Source organism: Terrapene carolina, unplaced genomic scaffold (assembly GCF_002925995.2).
Source record: "Terrapene carolina triunguis isolate 2854851 unplaced genomic scaffold, T_m_triunguis-2.0 Scaffold42, whole genome shotgun sequence".
In the NCBI taxonomy this organism is placed as follows: Eukaryota; Metazoa; Chordata; order Testudines; family Emydidae; genus Terrapene; species Terrapene triunguis.
In genome coordinates, this window is record NW_020664393.1 from 65,364,908 (window position 1) to 65,388,288 (window position 23,381).

The 23,381-nt window shown below is 37.3% G+C and overlaps 1 protein-coding gene across 4 annotated transcripts in view; it reads right to left on the reverse strand.

Moving 5' to 3' along the window:
• The window catches only part of PUM2 (pumilio RNA binding family member 2), a 106,495-nt gene that overhangs the window by 61,945 nt on the left and 21,169 nt on the right, over positions 1 to 23,381 (reverse strand). For all 4 annotated transcript variants that reach the window (XM_026655673.2, XM_026655660.2, XM_026655665.2 and 1 more), the window contains 4 exons: positions 11,485 to 11,553; positions 2,429 to 2,534; positions 1,877 to 2,064; positions 972 to 1,144 (listed from right to left, as the gene is read on the reverse strand). In XM_026655673.2, coding sequence (XP_026511458.1) covers positions 972 to 1,144; positions 1,877 to 2,064; positions 2,429 to 2,534; positions 11,485 to 11,553 — 536 coding nt within the window. The remainder of the gene's footprint in view (positions 1 to 971; positions 1,145 to 1,876; positions 2,065 to 2,428; positions 2,535 to 11,484; positions 11,554 to 23,381) is intronic.

The window sequence follows — 23,381 nt, forward strand, 5'->3', positions numbered from 1 at the left end:
TCCAAAATGTAAAAAATAAAAGTAAAATCAAATAAATATTTAAATATATAGGTTCAATTTTAGACCAAGAAAAGTTAGAATATTAAGAATTAAAGATTATGATCTTTAACTCACGTTTTGTATCTCCCCATTCTCCCATCCATATTAAGATGGACTTATAAGCAGCAGTCTGAACAGTAGTTTTCTGTTTGTCAATGATAATGTCAATTATCAAGGATTCATTATATAGGTATTTAGATACCAAGGTGATTAATCTGGTAATTGTAAAGTACCAAAGGTTTAATTAAAGATTAGATAAAATAGGGTGGCTGCTTGTGATGGCTGACTGGGCTGTTATGAGTGGGATCAACTTTCAAACTCCCAAACTTGGACCCTCTCCTTTTAAAACAAACAAACAAAAAACAGAATAAATGTCACTCTCATCAGCATTCAGAATGGTGCTGACTGGCTGAGAAGGGAGCTGAATCATATCATGTTGGTCAAACTGTGTGTGGAAACTGAATTGGGGTTCCAACAGGTTATGCAGAGGGAGGATGCACTGCTTTATGGCAAAATTAGAGGTTACATTAAAATTCTGCAGGACTAACTCCATAACACATGAGCCAGATGTGAAAGTTATGAAGTTTAAGAAGGAAAAAAGTTACAGAAAGTAATTTAGTTCATGATTTATTAATAGGATAAAATCTTAAAGCCCCCTTTAACATGTGTTACACACTGCCTTTTGCGGGTAGTAATTTATTTTGAAGAAGAACTACTAGGTTTATTTATTTAAGATGAACTTTTCTCTCTCATGAAAAATGACACATGGGCTAATGAAATTGTAAGTAATGTGGCACAGCAGGAGGGGGAGGATGTGAGATAAAAGAATCAATCTACAGCTGAATAAATGTTTGAATTTGACACATAAACAAGAACTGCAAGTATCCCTAAAGAGATATGTTTGTCTTCTTGAGAAACAGTTAAAAGCTTACTTAAAATCTTTGCAATCGGCATCCATTCCATTTGGCAAACCTCTGCCATTTATTTTAGTAACATCCTCATCATCTCCTTGTTTAAGATCTCTGTTTTTGTCCTCCTCAAATGGAGAAGCCTTTCCTTTCTGATCTCCTTTCTCAGGTCCATCTGTTTCAGCATCTCTAGTGCCCTGAGGAAAAAGAATCTGTTTGATTCTGAATATTTAACAGAACACAAAAGGAGCACCATAAGATGACCTAATTCTACACTATAGTGCATGTAAAAAATACAAACATTTTGTTCTAAATTAAATTGCATTTGGTAGGTAACTTGTTTATGAAGTTTCAACCACATGCAATTAGTAATTGCTAAAACATAAAAGGGCATTGTCAGGATTTATAATGGAAAAGTTAACTCAACCTTAACTATAGCGGTGCTGGGAAAGCAGTAACACCACAAATTAGATCACTATATACTGTTTTTTTAAATCAATCAATCAATAAATAAATAAATAAAAATCAAAGAAGTGTTTTTAAGAACACAAATAATATGAAGCTCTAGCCCAAAGGCCATTTTGTATTTTGCTTTATAGTTATTAAGAGCTTTTACAGCTCACCAGTGATTTGTACAGTACCTATTTTTCTGACTGGATTTGAAGGTGATTGGTAAATAAATGCAATAATTTTCCTGAGATACTTATTCAAGGCCAACAACTCCCCAAATACTTCTCCCTAACCCCTTCATGTTAGGACCTTCCAACTAAGGAAAAGTAGTGGGTAAGAACTACACATTCCTCAATTGAAGAGAAGGAGGGAAGGATAGAAGAGAAATGGAAAAATGCAGTAAAAAAACATAACTATGTACAAGAATTCATAGCACTGCTGTAAGTAACTATGCAAGCTTAAAGCATTAGATTACTTACAAAAGCTCCTTTCCTAAACCGGGAATCCAATTTATCTGCTGGAGAGGAACTTAACACATATTCTACCATGCTCACTCCAAGGCCACCACTTTCTGATCGAGGAGACAATACAGCATTTACTTCACTGTTTCCATGAAAACCCTGTCCAGGCTTTCTCTGTACCATAATAGGCTGGGACATAGAATGGTCTGTTTAAAAAAAATAAATAAAAAATTACTAATTTGTCCTTTACAGTATAACTTGCAAAGCTGATAACATTTCATAAAGGGGAACATATTAAGCAAGACCAGAACATGACAATTAAATACAAAGCCAGTTTTATTTTTAAAAGTTATAACTGAATAGATTTATTTTAAAAAAAATCTTGTATCCCAGTTTTGAGATGTTAAGTGTTACTGGCATACCACTGTCATTTGTTCAGTATAGATTTCTCAGAATTAACATGAGGGAAAACAATTTAAAATTTAATTCATATCTAGAGTTTTATAAAACTAGTACTTTCAGATAACAGTTAACAGGAATGATCTTTAAATGCGTATTGCAATCACTTACGAGGAGTTCCCCATGCAGTCTCTCTCCACTCATCACCAAGGAATATCCCTTTTTGTCCATCTTTTGCTGAATCATCAGGTTCCCAAAACTTTTTGGCAGGTAACAGCTATTTAAGAGGGGAAGTTACTTCATTTAAAATAGCCAAAAATTAACCAATAGTTCTTATAAATAGCCAAAAATATTAACAGCACAACTAAGGGGGATATTCTCCATCAATGAAACAAAAAAATTCTAGATATTTAATTTAGACATTCTATAGATGTTAAATGTACAGAAGGAAACAAATTACATTTAAACAACATTTAAAGAGTGAAAAATAATGTCTAATTCCTCATGAAAGGAGCCCAACTGACAACCTAAGACTCAGGTACTAGTTACCCAGAACACACACAGAATGAACAGTAACTATGGAAGCTTTCCCACGCAAATGGGCTGATGTTCTTCAACCCTCACCTAGTACGTTGCATCTCTAAAGGTGAGAAAACACTCCAGTTTCCACCATGATTCAAAATCTTGGCCTTTCAGCCTAGACAACTAACAAGAATACCAAATCCAGAGGTAGTTTTCATGATGTGGTTGTGTTAACTTGGAAATGGACCAAGTCCACAAACTTCAGATAACTACTATCCGCATGACGGTAGTTCAGCTACCTCTACCTTACTACAAATCCTGCCATGTTTGACCCAGTGACCTACAGATTAAAGGTTCCAAATCTCAGTCATTCCCCTCAGCGATAGGGTTTGCTCAAGTTACTACTTCTAAGGCAGAAAAAACCAAGCCATTTCAGAAAGCAGGCACTGCATTTAACTTCATCAAAAACATTCCTATGTCACCAGTCTTTTTACATCATCATTTTTTCTATCTTGCTTTATAACTATAAACATCAGTGGCACTATAACTAGGTGTACCAACTCTGCCACTGTGACGTGCATCTAAGTCCTCTCAAACACATTACGAATACAGTTTTCATTGGATTGTAATTTTTGTGCACACTGAAAAATTGTAATCCAGCATTTATTTTTAAAAATCTATTTGTTAGTGGAAAGTAGGAAAACATTTGAATAGAGAATATTAATCCAATTCTGCAGAATTTAATGATCCATTTAAAAAGTTTCTAGGCCTTCTGGAAGTGGAAAAAAATATGACAAATATAATCGGATGTAACACTATTTCGCCTAGTCTGCAGATAGTGCCTATGCAGCTGCTGCTATCCTCTCTGCTGCTAGTTGGGATAAGGAACATAAACTGCACTAGCAAAACTGACCAAAGTTAATACCATATGGGTAGGGCCCTACCAAATTCAGGGTCCATTTTCGTAAATTTCATGGTCACAGCATTTTAAAAATCTTGAATTTCACTGTTTCAGATATTTAAACCTTAAATTTCATGGTAGTGTAAAAAACATGAATTTGTATTTAAAATGACAAAATATAAACATGTAAAATCCTTAAGACTCAAACTGGGGTCCTGACCCAGAAGGGGGTTTCAAGGCTATTGTAGGGGGGGTCACAGTATTGCCACCCTTACTTCTGCGCTGCATTCAGAGCGGGGGGGCTGGAGAGCAGCAGCTGCTGACCAGGTCCCTAGCTCTGAATGCAGTGCTGCTGCCAGCAGCAGCACAGAAGTACAGGTGGCAATACCATGACCCCCTACAATAGCTTTGCGACCCCCTTTTGGGTCAGGACCTCCAGTTTGAGAGGTATTTTTGTATACTTTTATCCTGTAGCATAGGCTATTTTTAAAGTATATGGTAAAAGTACACAAAAGACCAGATTTCATGGGAGAAACCAGATTTCATGGTCTGGGACACATTTTTCACGGCCATGAATTTGGTAGGGCAACAAGAAGAGACCATGAGGCAATGAGAGTAGTTGAGATCCCACTTCTTTAGCGGTCAGAAAGCTGAAGTCAAGACAGTTGCTTCTCCCCTCTAGTAACTGAAGGATTAATGAGGCTTCAAATGTCTCAGAAACCTACTAGCCAGGAACAAAGTTGGTGGATAGAATTAGTGGGTGAATAGTTAAATTAAATTTGAAGGCCATTTCCCCATTCTTCATATTGAAATCCCTGGATCTTACAGTGGGATTTAAAAAAGTCATAAATGAAGGAAGGAAAATAACTAGAAAGACAGAGCACATACTTTTAGCTGTGTTCAGGAGGTCTATGTTCATGATAATATTTTGGTATGCAGTGTCTTCATGTCAAAGACTGCAATGGAAGATGCTTAAGTGTCTGTTTCTATATTGTATATTTTAAAAAGTAATCACCAGGTGTCCACATAATAGATTTTCATGTGGGACAAAGCACTATGTCTTATATAAGTTTGCAAAGATCTGAAGTATTTAGATCTCAGAGGATGGAGAAGTACATCTCGAGGACCATGCAGGATTCCTCAATACTAGGTAACTGAGTGAAATTTAATGGCTTACTAACTAATGCTCCCATCTAGCTTTAAACTCCATATCTATATCTGTAAAGGCACCACTGTTTTCCTTTTGAATGTCCCAGGATAGGGCAGAAGGGAAATAAAGCCATTTTATGAAAACTATAAAAAAAAAGTGTGTTTATAGAAAAAGTGGCACTTCCAATAGAAAGTGCAAATACAATCATTCAGTTCAGAGATTTTTCTGGCAGAGATTACAGCTACCAAAAGCAAAAAACTGATGGGAAGAATGGAGAAGATTAAATCAGAATCTGATCAGGTCATCAAATTGTCATGCACTTCTAGCATGTTTATTTTGTGTCCTCTCAAATGAGGCTATTTTTATATAACTTCCATTATCCAGCTGAAGGTCAGACAGGGATGGTAGAAAGTCCAAGTGAGGAAAGATTGGAACAACGTTTATTTATCCCTGAAACAGTGTGCAGGATTTTTGCAAAACACAGGAGTACTGTCTATTGGTAGAGTGTCTCATCGAGAAGAGCAGCCAGAACATAACAGCAGCCATACTGGGTCAGATCAATGGTCCATCTAACCCAGTATCCTGTCTTCCGACAATGACCAATGACAATGACAGGTTCTTCAGAGGGAATGAACAGAACAGGTAATCAAGTGATCCATACCATGTCACTCATTCCCAGCTTCTGGCAAACAGAGGCTAGGGACACTTCAGAGCATTATTTTGCACCCCTGCCCATCCTGGCTAACAGCTATTGATGGACCTATCCTCCATGAACTTATCTAGTTTTTTTTTTAACCCTGTCCAATCTTGGCCTTCACAACATCCTCCGGCAAAGATTCCACAGGTTGACCGGGTGTTGATTGAAGTAGTACTTCCTTTCGTTGTTTTAAACCTGCTGCCTATTAATTTCATTTGGTGACCCCTAATTCTCATGTTATGAGAAGGAGTAAATAGCACTTCCTTATTTACTTTCTCCACACCAGTCGTGATTTTGTAGACCTCTATCATATACCCCATAGTCGTCTGTTTTCCAAGCTGAAAAGTCCCAGCCTTATTAATCTCTCCTCATACGGAAGTTGTTCTATACCCCTAATCATTTTTGTTGCCCTTTTCTGTACCTTTCCCAATTCCAATATATCTTTTTTGATCTGCATGCAGTATTCAAGATGTGGGCATACCATGGATTTATATAGCGGCAATATGATATTTTCTGTCTTGTTATCTATCCCTTTCCTAATAATACCCAATGTTGTGTTAGCAGCACATTGAGTAGATGTTTTCAGAGAACTATCCACAATGACTCCAAGATCTCTTTCTTGAGTGGTAACAGCTAATTTAGACCCCACCGTTTTATATGTATAGTTGGGATTATGTTTTTCAATGTGCATTACTTTGGCAGATGAAATTCAATGCTGATAAATACATTTTGTTGCCCAGTTACCCAGTTTTGTGAGATCCTTTTGTAACCTTTTGCAGTCTGTTTTGGACTTAACTATCTTGAGTAATTTGCAGATGATACAAAACTTTGCCACCTCACTGTTTATCCCCCTTTCCAGATCATTTATGAACATGTTGAATAGTACTGGTCCCAGTACAGACCCCTGAGGGACACCACTATTTACCTCTCTACATTCTGAAAACTGATCATTTATCCCTACCTTTTGTTTCCTATCTTTTAACCAGTTACTGATCCATGAGAGGACTTTCCCTCTTATCCCAGGACAGCTTACTTTGCTCAAGAACCAGAAGAGGACTAAACTTCATCTTTTGCAGAGTCCTGCCCACGAGAGAGGATGCAGGAAAGGAATTAAAGAGGTATTTCAGGAATGGTTAGGATAGCAGGTCCATGGCTGCTGCTCCTTGTGAGAAGCAAGGTGTTTTACAACTGATTTTAGGATGCAAACAGATCTACCTTTGGTTGTCCAAATTTGTCTGGGACAGTGCCAACAGGTAGAAGCTACATTTTGCTGGATTTATGTTGTGACAATTTAACAACACAATTGAGTTTGCCCACAGAGAATGGAAGTACATAGGTAGGATTTTTCCCTGCCCAAGTTATAAGGGTTTAATCTTCCCTAAGGAAGGGGACTGACCTGGTTCTTCCTGATTGCTGATAGCTAAGCATACATCGTGTTGTTCATCATAATTAAAATGTGGTTATTTAGCTAGTGATTAGCTAAGGGCATGAACAGCCCAAACAAATTCCCATCTGTTATTTCTTATGTGGTACCTGAAAGAGCAGTCTGCACCTCTATGACAGGCATGTCATTCATTCTGCTGCATAACAGAGAAACAAAGGCAAAACAGGCCTTTCATTTAGTGATTCCTGCATCTAACCCAATAACTTGTGGTTGAACACAAGCATATATTTCAGAAAGACATGTAAATGTCATTAAAAGACTCCAAGTGATGCAAAATTAACCATATCCCTGGGTAAACTGTTCCAGTGGTTAGTCACCCTCAATGTTAAAAATGTCCAGTTTGAACTTTGCCAACATCAGCTTCCAGCCATTGGACATTGCTATGTCTGTCTGCTAGATTAATGGAGCTCTCTAGTAACACATCATCTCCCCGTGTAGTTACTTATGGCATATGATTAAACAGCTTTTCAACCTGCTCTCTGATAAGCTGAACAGACTTCTTTAGTTTCATTTTAAGGAGCGTTTTCCAGACTACCTATTCTTGTATCTCTTCTCCAATTTTTCCAACATCTTTTTTAAAATACTGACACCAGAACTTGACACAGTGTTCCAGTAGCAGTCTGACAACATTCTTTTCCTTGCTTGCCACTGGCTTCCTGTATGGCCTTTCTTGCAAGGATTTTTTTTCCTTAATCCTTAAGATACTGATGTGTATTTTCAACCTTTTTTTTTTTTCTTTTTGGGTCTGGCAATTACTATATAGCACTGCTTTCTAACCTAGAGGTTGTGATCCTAAGGCGGGTCACAAGAGAATGACTACTGGGAGACAACCAAACCGGGGGAAAAGCCTGTGAAATTAATAAGCAGGAGCTGTGGTTGGAAAGTGGAAGAAAGACAAAGAGGAAGGGTCAGAGGTAAAACAGCAAAGAATAAGACTGGAGGCACAGCTAAAAAGGGTAATCAGTTTTCAGGTGACCAACAGAGCAAGACCTCTGCAATACAATGAATCTCTTTATGTAGAAAACTTTTCTTTTCATCTTGTTTTCTTCCAAAGTAAACCACTACTGCATTATAGTATGGAAGTGGATCAAGGGAACTAAATATTTAGCTAAACACCTTATTCGGTCTTACTCATCAAATTAATTCAAATTGGTTTAGATATAACCACCCTTACAGACTGAAAGCTAGCTGAAGGACTGCCAACAAATGGTCATGATAAATGACCAAATGGCAACACTAGCTTGGAAAATTCTGATGTAGACTTGGGATCATTAATGAGCCCAAGGATAGAATTAACAGCCCACCAATGAAACCTGCAGATACTAAAATGGGAAGTGCTGAACCCCTGCAGAGACAGAAAAATAAATTGACCTATGGGGATTAGGAATATGATCAGGAAATGAAATTCAATTCAGAAAAACGCATACGTGAGAACAAGAGAACATAACAGGAACAATGTCTTCACTGGGAATAAAAACCTATCTGGACTTTTTTTAAAAAGTACCAGTGGCTTAGCCAGGTGGAGGGAACGGGGAGAGATCAAAAAAGAGGCACCACCCGCTGCGGCACTTTTACTCACCTGGCGGCACTTTTACTCACCCAGCGGCACTCCGGGTCTTCGGCGGCGGGCCCTTCACTCGCTCCGGGTGTCTTCGGCAGCACTGAAGGACCTGCCGCCGGAAATGCTGCCGAAGACCCACGGAGTGAGTGAAGGTCACGCCGCAGAAGATCCGGAGCGCTGCCGGGTGAGTAAAAGCACCACAGTGTGTGTTGCCTTTTTTTTTTTTTTTTTTTTTGGATCGCTACCCCGGGTGAGTAAAAATTAAAAAGGTGCCAAGAAATTGACAAGGCGCCACTTGTGCTCAGTGGGGGAGCGGCCACTGCCTCGCTCCCCCCTAGCTACGCTACTGCTATTCACGTGTTCTAGGAGCATTACAATACTACACTTTACAAAAAGTGCAAAAGAGTTAGGCCTGGTCTTCACTAAAAAGTTTGGCTGACCCACCTGTGTTGCTCAGGAATGTGAAAAATCAACATCCGAGCAGTGTAATTAAGCAGACCTAACCCCAGTGTACACGGCGCTAGGTTGACAGAAGAATTCTTCTGTCGAACTAGCTACCACATCTCAGGGAGGTGGATTACCTATGCCAATGAGAGAACCCTTCCCAGCAGCATAGGTTGCATTTACACTGAAGTGCTACAGCAGTGCTGAGCCATGCTGCTGTAGTGTTTCAAGTGTAGACAAGCTCTTAGTCTCTGACTTTTCCCGATGTGTTCACTGGTTAAACAGTAAACAAATTATACCAAGGTATTCAGTGACAACTGGCATAAAAAACGGACACAGTTTTTTAGTTCCCACATTCAGAAGAATCACATCATAAAAGAGATAATCTGCTCTTGATACAGCTCTGATGAGACCACACCTAGAATACTGTGTTCAGTCTGGTGCCAAGAAAACAAACTGGAGTTCAGGGAATAAACAACAAACACACACCACAAAACTAGGGTGTACTAACATGTGTAACTTGGGTAAAAGAATTAAGAAAAGGGAAATCTATGGAAAATACAGCAAACTTCCTGAAAGCAAGAAATGTGGAATAGGCTCCTGAAGAAATGGTAGAAGCCCCTTTGGAACATTTGATATAAATTAGGATTAAGTACCTGGAATGTACCCTACCTCACATGGTTGAAAGGATTATTTCATTAGGGTTTGTAAGGTTCTTAGAGACTATAGGTCAGTCTGGGAAAAACAAAATGCTCACCAGCTAAAACTTCAAATTTGTTTTCTCATTGAGAAATAATACTTTTCTTAGAAAGATCAGAGCCCAAAAATAATCTCTAACATATTAAGTTGCAATATTGTTTGTTTTGATTGTCAAAAGGCATTTCTCTAATTTTCTGAAAGACAGATAGGTAAGTAATTAAAAGTTAGTGCATCATGCATGTAAAACAATCATTTGTTGTGGATTTGATATTTCAGTTTAATTTTAAAAGTAACTGTTTACAAAGAGCTATCTTCTTTTTCTTTTCACTCAATACTTGCGTAAAGTAATCTAGCATATGTCAGTTCGTACACAACCATATTGTACTTTTTTAGCTGTATAATCAGAGCATTGAAATCACATGTATTGTGGTTGATACAGTTGGTGTCTGCAGATGTAGGAAACATCATTGCATCAGTTTACATAAAACACCGGTTATTAGGTCCATAATAAAATAAATGTATCCACAATTTTGTTTATCTTGATTTCCTTAAGAATGCCTCTTGGCCCAGGCTACATCTGCCTTGACTCAGTTTTCTTAATATATTCCAAATGGACAATAGCCAAACCATACTTCCTTGCATTGTCTTCAAGTGATCTGGCATAACAAGCAACACAGTACAGATGGGGCATACTTGCAAAATATCTCACAGTTGCCTCTATGATATCAGAGTTTGAAGCTGCAGTCACTTTTGGAGACTTAACTGGAAAAACTTGAAAACACAATTCAAAATAAAGTCAATCTTTTTAAGATGGAATAAATCTTAATGAGACTGAGAATAGCAAGCCTAACGATATGTTTGATACAGTGCACAAAAAACAAGGAATATTTTCTCAAGTGGCCTGTGTGCCATTTGAATAACCCATATTTATCACTGTATTGTCTAAATGAGCCAATCACTTTTGATTTGATCTTTACACCCGATTCCTATAACCTCCTAAAGCTACCCTGCATATCAACATCTTTTTTCAGATTTCACCTCCACCACGTCAGCAAAGAGACAAGGTAGCCCTTCATTAATGTGATGTACATGGACTCTTTATTAGCTGCAGAACTGTCAGATCCTCAGCAAGTAGAGTAATAAGTCTAGCTTTCAGTATGCATTTCTCTGAATTTCCTAAGAGACTTTATAATAGTGTTTTTAAAGTCTCTCACTCTGTGGGTGTTAATATAGTTTGAGTGAAGGAAAAGGCTATTTTTAACCAGCAGAGTATTTCAAATTATTTACAATTGCACCTCTCATTCTGGAAGGAAGTTTTTGTTCCTCCTTCCTAGGCCATGGCACATGCACTGGTCTATCAGCACTAAGGTTGTCCACTGAAGAAGCCATGCCACTAAGGGTATAATAAATTGCCCTAATTTCCAGCCAGTTTATAACTGTTATTTTTCTTTGGGTCCAGGAATCCTGCAAAAGCTCAAACCCCCCAGCTTGGGTTAGTGGAAATAACTTCTTAGAAAGCAACAGCAGAGAATTTTTCACAATCTTTACATTGCCTGCTCTTCTTCCCCAAGCTTATCAGCTAACAAGCCCAATATGTTAACATGATAGCTCCATTTATCATAGTTCTTAGTTCTGGAGTTAACTTAGACACCACCTTAGATATTGTAAATATGGTCTTTAGATGCCTGAAAAATTGGGTTGTCACAGATCAAAAAACTTCACTAACCAAGCTAAGAATCTAAACAAGCTAAATTTTATTAGAATTTCCAGTCCTCCAACAGGATTTTCTAATCACCTACAAATATTTACCTCTCCCATTCCCCGAGATTCTAGTGCAAGAGCTTGAAACTCATGATTCATCTCATCCACAGATCGAACCTGAAGAAAAAAATATTAATGACAATTAGCAACCATTAGATAGTGAATTATATCTTAAATACAGTTATATACTCCCCATATGATTTTACTGTTTTTTTAAAAATGGTTTCTAAAGTTCCATTTCTAAAATTTGCTATTCAATCTATAATCATACACCTTTCAGATTTGGTAAATGAGTCTACTTAAAGACTGCAACCAGTTCTTTAATGCTTCATGTTAAAATTTGTTTTGCATTATTGTGTTAAGGACAAATATTTTAAAAACTATAAATGTAGCATATTACAGTACACATCAACTACCACAAAAACAATGAGCAATTTTCTATCTGCAAACACACACAAGGATAAGTGAAATTAATGATTGGTTTATACATATTAATTTGGAAAAGAAATGATTTGTTGCACACAAAGTTACTGAGTACACTTGAGGGAAGACAAAAGGTATGGAAAAATCTCATGAGAGTGCACACGAGTGGCTATCACTACTGTCTATCCTATTCCCATCAGAGACACTAACCTCACCCCCAACAAACACTTCGTATATTTTCTACCTCTAAGGAATGGCCTTCAAAGGAACTTTCAAAACTAGGGAAAACTTAGAAAAAGAAGGGGCACGAGAACAAGTAAAACTACAATTGGGTTGTTTGCAACACTAAAATATGAGAGGGCAGAGCAATGAAATGATTTAGAAACACAATTATCCCTAAAATTATGGAGGAAAATGAAGATGCAAATTTCCTTGCTTTTGTTGTTCTCTGTTGGATCCCAAGGAATCAGTTGCTCCCAGAATGCTGTGGATGTGCATTTTCCCATACACAGTAATTGACACTTCACAAACATTGCGTTTGTATAAACAGATGTTTATCTAACAAGGTATACAAATGCTGTTTTCTTTCACACATCAGGGTTTCTGGTCATTCATAAACTTGAAAACATGAAAAAAACTGAACATGTTCAAAATTGCACATGCAAATGTTGTTATCTTTCTGTTGATAGACTGGATAAACTTTCAGTTTTATAAATTCCCCAACAGCAAGTTTTTTGTAGCAAATTTAGCATTTTGAATTTAAGCAGCAGTGTTGATTTCTTGGCAATTTCCATTGCTAAAACTCAGTCCTCTCAAGATGTCATTACTGAGCATATTAAACTACAAACTATTAAATCTTTGAAGTCAGCATATGAGTACATAGTTAATTTTTCTGAAGCAAATGCTTAACTGAAAGTCGTAAAAGAACACTTCTTCATGAAGAATATGATTTTGGTTATTTTAATTCATTATTTCCATCCCCAGTGAGCACTCAATGTATTCAACCAGCACTAGCAGAATATTTACTTTTGAGCTGAATTATTGAAAGAGCAACCTAAACACAAACTTTCTTTTCTCAATACTAGAAAATTGGGAATTTAAGTCAATTAGGTTGATTTTTACACTGATTGTATCAATGAAACTGAAGACAGACAAGACAGAACATTATGCTCCTATAAAAATGTCTAAGAACAAATTTTAGGCCGGAGCAAAATCAACAGCAGATTAGTAACCTATTTAAATAAAGATAAACTTGTATTTGAAAAGCTCAGGGAAGCGATGAAAAATCCTTGTGTGTGGAAGAAGATTTTTGGGGAAAGAATGAAATTGCAAAATTTCAGTTTTGGAAGACGCTTCTGAATTTGGATAATCTAAATTTCTAATGACTGAATTTACCTGCACAGATATTCATAGGAAACAATGGATAGATAGGTAGATAGATAATACTGTGAGCCACTTCACTAGTACTTTGCAATTTAATATTTAAAGAAAAAAAAACTTGATATATACACAATTTCATCTCCAAGAACATGGTTTTGTTCAATTAGCACTTTTCAAACAATTTGTAGTAAATTCTTGTTAATCTACATTCATTCAACACAAATGTTGTGTAAGTCACTGTCTAACAATTAGCCACATTTATAAGTCATTAACATTTTATTGTATTTTTTATTTTGCTGCAAAAGATTAAATGTACATTGCCATGCCTACCCAGTTTTCAACATTAAAAATACCTCAATTATAGTCCCACAGAGACCTACAAAAAGAGCGAAAGGGTAACAATGTAACTAAATACATAGGTTACACTTAACAAATGCTTTAACAAACAAAACTGAGGAGCTGGAGGTCTCTATAGTTGTAGATCAATCCTATACATTGCTCTGAACTTTATTTTGCCCATGTTCCATTCTCATAAGCATGAAATTTGAAAGATTATTACTGTTACTGTTAGTAATGCTATTCCAAGACTGTACTGTTACCAGAAGAGTGGAGCCTTCATTTGTGTCTCCTTCAGGACACATGCCTTCATCAGAAACAGTAGTACACAAAACACTGCCACAGCATTGCAGGTAACATTGATGTTTTAAAAGATCTGCATTCTCTAATCTCTATTATACTGGATTTTCTTGGGTATTGCCTACCAAAATTTTCCTACTTCTTCACTGAATTCAAGCATTTATTAAGGAAATCTACAGAACCAAAAGAAAAATATATTGGCTGGAATCACATAAGCAGTCAAGAAGTTCTGACTAGCATTGCTTATTACTTGTACTACCATAGTACCTAGGAGCCCTAATCATAGACCAGGACTCTATTATAACAGACACTGTACAAACCCAGAACAAAAAGAGAGTCTCCTGCTTGGTTCCTCTGATCCAGAAGTAACATTTATCTAATTAATTAAAAATGCCTTATTCCTTTGGTGCAACCTAATTAAAAGATCTTTCAGTACAGAGTTTTTTTATTTCTTTACAATTTAAAAACACTGTCAAATACTTTGTTCGATATATATTTCCCCATCATTTGTAATAATTTATGAACTACTGAGAAAAGGGTGCCTTCTCTTAATTATTTTGCCTTTGACTAACTTATTTCCCCAAGCACTTTTCAAAGTTTTCAGTTGAGTTCAAAACTACTGTGTCAATTTTCAGTTACTACTTAGGCTAAATCTACAATAAGAGTCAGGAATGTGATTCCCCTGCTTGTGTACGCACTCCCACTAGCTCTCATCGAACCAGCGTGAATATAATTGGAAGTGTTGCCCCAGTAGCAAGCGTAGTGGCAGCGAAGGCCACTAAGCTGTGTGGAGTACATACCCACAGGTTTAGGCAGCTTTATACTCTGCATGGCTCAGCTGTGCCTCTACTGCTGCTACCCATGCTACCGTGGCAACACTGCAGTATTTATATTTCCACTAGCTGGATGAGAGCTAGCGCAAGTACCTGTACACAAGCAGGGGAAATCACACCAACAGCTCATACTGTAGACAGCCATTGTTTTGCACAAACATTTATTATAGCACAGGGAATAGCGTTAAGTAAACTTGTGCTGTTAAGCCCACAGCGAAGTCTCTCTTTAATTAATGTCACATTTAGTTAATTAGTTTAGAGGTCAATAATTTGGAAAATCAAAAGATCCAGCTGTTTGAAATGTAAAAAATGAGCTGTAGTTCATTTTAGAAGTCTAAGTAGGACAAACTCCCACACAAAAGGGGGGGGGGAGAGCAACATTTTCAAAGCAAGGGTTCCTTGCTTTGCATCTTCTCACCTTTGTGCAGGCCACCCTGACAACTCAACTAGCACTTCTGGAAACAGAGAATCTTTTCTGTAGCTGGAAAGGCCCTGTTTCTGGTTGAACACATTTGCCTTTCGTTTATCTTTTCCCCCTAAAATCATTTTGTTGACTATTCTCTTCCATCATCCAAATGTTTTGGCATTAGGTGCTAGCACTAGTCCTGATATTTAATATAGATAACTCATTCCAAATGTCAGAAGCAGGTAAATACTCCAATAAAAACAAAATATACACAAAGTTGAGACTAAGTACCTATGACACATTCCCCAGACAGGTATGTATAAATTTTTGACAATAAAATAAATCCATGTAGGATAAAATAAGCAAACAAAACAGAATATATCCACTTTAGTTTTAAAATATATTCAAGTGTAAATTAAAAGTGTTGTAATGTCTTCCTTGACTTTCTGATCAAAACTCTTTCAAGGTATGTTTTCCCCCCCTGCTACTGCATATCACTATTGCACAAGTGTCTAAAGACTGCACACCTGTACTGTGTTAATTTCACTAACCAATGCAAGAAAGTATCCCTGAATTCTGGTACTGATAAAGGTGAATGTAAAGGTTTTTTATCTAAGTCCTATTTACTCACTGAAGATAGATCCCTACCTTAGAAAGTTCGTTAAAAGATATTAGGTTAGAGCTTTGCCTTTTGGTCTGTTGTAACATCTTTGATTGAGGAATAGAGATGGATTAAGTATTGACCTAACTGATCTTAAACTGTCACAAAAAGATAACTCGTATTATTACCCTACAGCATTATCTGAGGTTACCAACATTTCATCCCACCCACTGAAATAGAAAAAACAAACAAACAAAAAGACATCAGAAACACAAACACACCATATTTTAAATACCTATCATGTAGATGCACATGAAATCAACAATCTATATGTCCACTCACTTACAGACTTTGTTAGGCGTTCCAGCTCCAATTTTTAAGTATTAACAGTTTCAAGAGGTACCTTTATTTGGTCATGAACTTGGTAAGCAATTTTTAGAATAATCAATTCAGTTCATCATACAAAAACACAATCAGTCTCCATTACACCTGCCTTTTTACTTTTCACTTCCAACCTCTCCCTTACCCCAATCCCCCTTAGTGTATGTCTAAACTGCAATAAAAGCCTGTGGCATGGCCACGACTGGCCCGGGTCAGCTGACTCAGGCTTGCAGGGCTATAAAATTTCAGGGTAAACATTCGGGCTCGGAGACCCCAAACATTTACACTGGAATTGTATAGCCCTGCGGCCCGAGCCCCGCAAGCCTAAGTCAGCTGACATGGGCTCTGAGACTTGGTACAACAGGTTTTTTTTAAATTGCTGTGTAGATGTACCCTTAGCTACCAACTTCACTGGTCCTACTTTATCTCACTCCATCTTTTAACCTCCCCCCTTTCTTGATGCCTTATCCACAACATTCTGGCATATTCTGTGCCATATCCAAGGATTGGACAATAGCAAATGTGTACTTACCTTAAAAAAGGCACTAAGAATGACTCAGAGAAATACAGACCAGTAACTTTATTCCATTTACCCGGTATGGAAGTATTAAAAATATTACAGAACAACTACGAGACCATGACATGATAGGGTTCAACCAGAATGGCTTCTGCAAAGGAAACTCATACCTCCCTAATTAGAATGTTTTGAATGTGTTAATAAAACAATGGATAAAGGAGAACAAACAATTTATTTATATTTTCATGAGGCTTCTGACAAAGTCCCTCACAAGAGGCAACTGAAGAAACTAAGCAGTATTGTTGTTTATCAAAAACTGGCTAAAAGACACAAAATGCAGGAATGGACAGTTAATTTTTTACTAAACGTGGGGTGCCACAAGGTTCCATACAAGAACCGGTGTCAAATATATTTATTAATAACCTGGAAAAAGATATGAGCAGTGAGGTGGCGAAGTTTACAGATGACAAATTTATTTAGGTCAAGACCAGAGAAGACTGACAGCCAAGAGACAAACCAAGCCAGGAGACCGAGCAATATGATGGCAGATGAAATTCAATGCTGATATATTCAAAGCAATGCACACTGAAGGGAATTTCTGAGCTACTCAGAAACTTTACTGAGTTCTAAATTAATTACATCAACTCAGAAATTAGGCCTGCCCATCACTGTGAGCAGTTCAATGGAGACCTCTGCTCAAAGAGCAGGAAGCAAAATGTCAGGATGGATACACAACAGGATTGAGAATACTACAGAAATTCTGCCATTATATAAATCAATGATATATCCTCATCAGAAATATATGTTTAGTTGTGATGACACCATTACAAAGTATAGCTCAGAAATGATATAGCAAAATTAGAAGTTTAGTGATGGGAAACAAGAATGACTAAACTCCCATATGAAAAGAGATTGAAAAGACTGGGATTGTTTACCTTAGAGGAGATGAATAAGAGAGAACATAAGAGTATACAAAATAATGAATAGTACAGACAAAGTAGAATGTAAATTTCATTTCACAATTACAAGGGAATAGCTGATGAAAATAAAAGGTGGCAAATCCAAAACAGGTAAGAAGAAATATTTTCCCCACACATGGATTTGAAAAGGAACAGACATTTATATGGTTAACAAGATTCACTTGGGTCACAATGGACTAAAACAGATGAGTTTTGGAAGATACATAAGCCCTCTCACTTCAGGGCATACGCTAACTTAATTATAAAGGGGTAAGAGGAAACTTCCCACTGGGGCAGGTTAACCAACAAACGCCTGTTACAGATTTTCTGGAACTTTCTTCTAAATATGTTATTGGCCACTGTTGGGACAGAAAACTAGGCTCAATGGACCACCAGTCTGACCTACTATGGATATCCCTGTTATCATTTGTATAGATAGAAACCTACTTGCTACAATATTTGTACTCATAGCACACTGCCTTCCATCATGGTTGTCTCTCAGTATATTATCTAAAATCAAACTGCCTCTTAGTGGAGCAAAAAACTGCATATTTGACTAGAGTATATACAAAAATCTGATTTCACAGCTTTGATACGTAGCTAACAAAGAGTAACTACCAAAGTAAAGGAACCTTTTTTAATATCATTACTAGGCCACTTAAAAAAATCATTTTGTGATATGGAAAATCAACTTCACCTATATTGTCACGATCACATCTCTGTAAATAGGGCAACTGATTATCTATACAAATCTCTCAGAGTTATGTGTTACTTGTGAGTGACACTTGCATCACTAAACACAATCACAAGATGATTGCTTTCAAAGAGTCCTGTCTAAATTTCCAATATAGTACGTTAATAACTGGAATTGAGATTTATAGTAGAAAATGACTACTCTGAATTTAAAAGTCACAAGAATTGGATTACAAAGCTTAATACTAAATCCCAAAGGCATCGTTCCCCACCTGAAGTCATGTATGTAGCCCAAGGAGTATAATTTTTCTTACAAATCCCAGTTTGTATTCATAATGTGCTAGAAATTCTGTTTTTGATGAAGGGATAACTGAACTTCAGTAGGAACAGTAGCAGCTTTTTTAATTTGGGGGGTAGCCTTTGAATTGTCCTTCCTATTCATTTCAAATTTGATAGGGGGAGAAATAGCTCAGTGGTTTGAGCATTGGCCTTCTAAACCCAGGGTTGTGAGTTCAATCCTTAGGGATTTGGGGCAAAATCAGTACTTGGTCCTGCTAGTGAAGGCAGGGGGCTGGACTCGATGACCTTTCAGGGTCCCTTCCAGTTCTAGGAGATATATATATTTATATTTGTTTTTATTTCTTTTTTAAACACATGTGGAGTTGTCCTGCGATAAGTGAAAACATTTAAAATTTCACTTATTTCCCCTGTTTTCCCTAATATGTCTTCATTTTGATCAAAACAAAAACACACACCCCCCAAAAAACTACACACACAAATATAGAGCCCAAAACCATCAATGAAATGTTGTAGAAAATGTTGTTACCTTTGAAATCTCAATTACAAGATTTTTCCTCTAAGTGGCGTGACAGAGTTATCCTAATTAAGATTTCCCTAGTTTAGGTCACAGGATAAAAGCTATGTGATGGTATTCCTGATGACAAAAACTATACAACAGCTAAAAGGACAACAGACCAACACTACGGGGTCATATTAGGCACCTGATTTATTTTTAGCAATCCAAGCATAAAAACTAAATTTGTGTCGGTAATTTATATAATACCCCAACAAAACTAATCATTGGAATTATCATGGCTGTTTTTAGCCGGAAGCACTTTTTTTTTTTTAAATAATCCATCTCTCACTCAGACACTAATGCAGAGAAACCTTTCACTTCCCCTTAAAACCTGAAACTTTAAAAAGTAAAACCATAAACCTTTTTACTTGCAAAGCCTAGAGTTTAGAGTGTCTCTCCCCCAGAATAGATCATTATCAAGAGAAAACATTTGTTGCGTGTATTACAGTGCTTTAGGTGGGTACAGTTGATACCTACATCACTAAATATGGTCCTCTTATTATTTTATGGTAACCCCTCCATCTTAAATGCTTTCTGAACTAGGGTTTTCCTAACTGTCCATAGTAATAGTGCAGATTAAACATGGCAATAATTTGGACACTTTTGGCTGTGAAGAAAAGTTCATTAATGTGAAGCATCTAGCAATAAATTGCAATTTCATATCTATTCTATAAGTCAGAAAAACCATACAATACTAACAAAATTTTAATTTACATAGTTAAATACTGAGATTTCCAATAGTTAGGTTATTTCCCAAAAATAATTTGCAAACACGAGAAAGACAAGCATTCTAACTGCATATATTGAACAGTTCACAAAGTTACAGGACCTGCCCTTTCCTGTTGTACTTACTCAGAAGAATACAGGTTACAACTGGCAAACTACAAAAAAACAAATGTAATCATTTTGTTTCTTTCCAGTTGAGCAACACACACATAATTAATGGATTTGCATCAGTCACAGTCAGATCATGGCACAAAAGCAGTTCTTATGAAATATCTTGGATTGCCTCTTTAATCTGAGTGGATGAGACTGAGTCACCTGCAGAGACAGAACTCAGACAATCCATTTATAAACTCAAAAACAGACTTCAAGGTGTACACTTACAATCTCAAATGCACATGCTGCAAGTCACTTATAACAAATATTAAACCAAAAAAACCCAAACCTATGCTAAAAGAACATTATTAAGGTTACAAAGTCAAGCACTCAAGTCAGAAAATACCAGAATTAATCTTAATTCAGCCCTCACGTGTACTGTATGCATTATGATACAGTTTTAAATTACATCATCACATGTTATTTTTTCCACAGGACCCCTGCCTCATTCAGGGCACAGATAGGAACTGTGCTCACATAGTGAACAAGATATTCAATATTTTTTCTTCTCATTACTTATTGGGGGCCCCACATTTTATTTACAGCACACTATTCAAACCCTGCTTTCAAACAGAATTATTAATGCCCTCATGGGCTTTTCTACAGCACTCATCACTACAGAATCTGAGTGCTTCACAAACATTAATTTAATTTTCACAACAGCTCTGTGAGGTGACAGGGTGATGAGATCCTCATTTTACAAATGGGTAACTAAGGCACAGAGAAATTAAGGTCAAAAATTTCCACTACTTTTGGGTGCCCAATATGAGATGACTAAAACATGATTTTTCAGACTTAGCATTAATTACAGAACACTTATATGTTCAAATCACAGCTTCCACTGACTTCAGCTTGCAGCACTTCTGCATAACAGACCCCAGCATATCAAGTCAGTCATCCAGAAAAGGAGGAACACACAATTAGTGACCACCTACGGAAAGTGTGGCTTAAGTGACTTGCCAAGAATCACATAAGAACTGCGTGGCATAGAATCCAACTGTCAAGGGCAGCATTCAACTCCCTCAACCATCTTCTCTCTTCCTGCAATCCCTTATCTATGCACTACAAACTTTCCAACTTCAGCAACAAATGATCCCTGGGTCATAATCTCCTTCACTATACAACCATGACTCATCCCACAGCAGGTCCATCCTGATGAATAAGGCAGGAATCTTGTGGGGAAAAAACAGTAAGTGATCATGTAAATAAAAACAATCATAACGCATACACACAAGGGTGCTGATTTCAGGGTGCACAGGCAACCTTAATTATGGCATTTCTTAATTTTGAGTGCTTGACTTTGCAACCTTAATAATATTGTTTTAATATAGTTGTGTGCAAGTTCCTAGGTTTCTTAAAGTCAACTGAAGAAAAAGGAATTCCATCATGTGGCATTATACTGACACCTACACAGATCATCAGCAGAGTTGGAACCTTCAGATCGACCATACAGACCTCTGGCATTTGAGCTTACAAAGTAACAGCCCTAAATAGCAGATTGTCATCCTCTATTTTCCTCTGAGCACACAGTTATACAGACGTGAGTTTGTAGTGTAGACCAGGGCTCAGGAATCTTGGGTTTCATTCCAGGCTCTAGGAGTGTGCTCTAGTAGGCACAAACTTCTACTTGTCTCCCCCTCCAAGTTTGACCCTTCCTGTCCTATCCCCTCCAATCTGTCCCTGTCCTGTCTCCCTCCCCTGGCTCTCTGTGCCAGACCCGTTCTCCTTGCCCAGCCAGTCCCAGTCTGTGAAACACCCTGGCAAAATGTGTGTGTCTTCTCCCACTCTGGCGCCAGTTCACATAGCAAAATAGTAGGCTGTCATCCTCTATCAGTCACTTTGTAACCTGCCCTCTTACCCCCAACTCAACCAGTCCCAGCCTCCTCATCCCAAGTCACAGTCCTCTTGCTCAACCAGTCCCAATCTCACTACACCATGTCCCAATCTGCTCCTTTCCATCCTCACTCCCCCCCGCCCCTGCTTTCAAAACAGATACCTTCCTCTTCCATGGTGCCTCGGTACCAGCAAGAGGGGTTAGAGACAGTACAGGAGACAGGCTCCCTGCTCTCAACTTCAGTGCCCGGAACCTTCTCACAACAGCTGGAGCAGCACTTAAGATGGAAATTTTGGTTTCTCCCTTGTAGCCATTGGCTGCAGGGAGCATGCTTAGTGAGGACAGAATCTTAGATTCAAATATCAAAGAAATCTACTGAGCATGTGCAAAACAATTTTGCAAAGGCTTATAACTTGGCCAGATTTGGGAAGATTTTCACAAGGGTCGCAAAAGGTATACCCTTGACACAGAGGTCACCCTCCTGCCAAATTTCACTAAAGCAATTACCATCCTTGCCTATAATATATAGCTCTTCCATGCAAATTGCTGTAAAATATGGTTTTAAACGATCACATTACATTTTCTTAATTTCAAAGGTCTCAGTAGTATTGAAAAATGACTAGACATATATCCTAACGCTTTCGTCCACATAACCTAGCAGGTTTTTCAACTTTCCATCTTATTTGGTTAGGAATCATTTATTTCAAACATCTACAAAGGAAAGTGAAGAAAAGGGTCAAACAAGGTCAGAGATGGTAAATGCCACTGAGTTTTGTAAAATGAAAACATGACACCTTTTTGATACTACAGTTTTGGCTATATTTTTACCAAATTACAAAAAAATAGACAAAAAATTTTCTAGAACCTTTTGTATTGGGAGCTTCTGAAAAAGAAGAAGAATGTCACTGTTGATGCAAGGACAGTTATTTACAAAACTGGGCTGTATGTTCCTTAAGATATGAGGATTTCCTCTTGGTAACACATGCTAATACTGTTAAACAGTCAGCTTTCTCTCTATTCAAGAGTTTTAATAACTGGGTCCTGATTTACACCGAGATAAAATGCATATATGCTCCAGAAAGACTTATTTAAATGCATACTGTGAATGATCCACATTTATTTGTACACAGCCATAAGGCAAGTCACATTTTCAGTGAAGGTTCAAAAATTTATTTTGCTAATACTGATAATACATTCATTTTTTATTTAGATTTACAACAAATAGTTCTTGTATTCCAGACAGCCTTTTTCACAGCTCTAGAACCAAAGTGATTTAGCAAAGTGTGGTTTTACTCTGAAAACAGATTACAAAAATGTTATTTTTCTCATCACCATGATGCTTACCAGATACCTCTGTTTGAAGCAATGATCGAAGGACTGCTGCTTATTCTGAAGAAAATTAACAGGGCAGAACTCACTACATAACACCAATGTAATTTACCATGGGGCAAGCAGAAGTTCCTCCTTTCCCCCTCACCAAAACTCTGGTTTTGAGACACAGTCAACTGAAAAGCTGGTCAAATATTTTCTTTCCAGTTTATAAATAA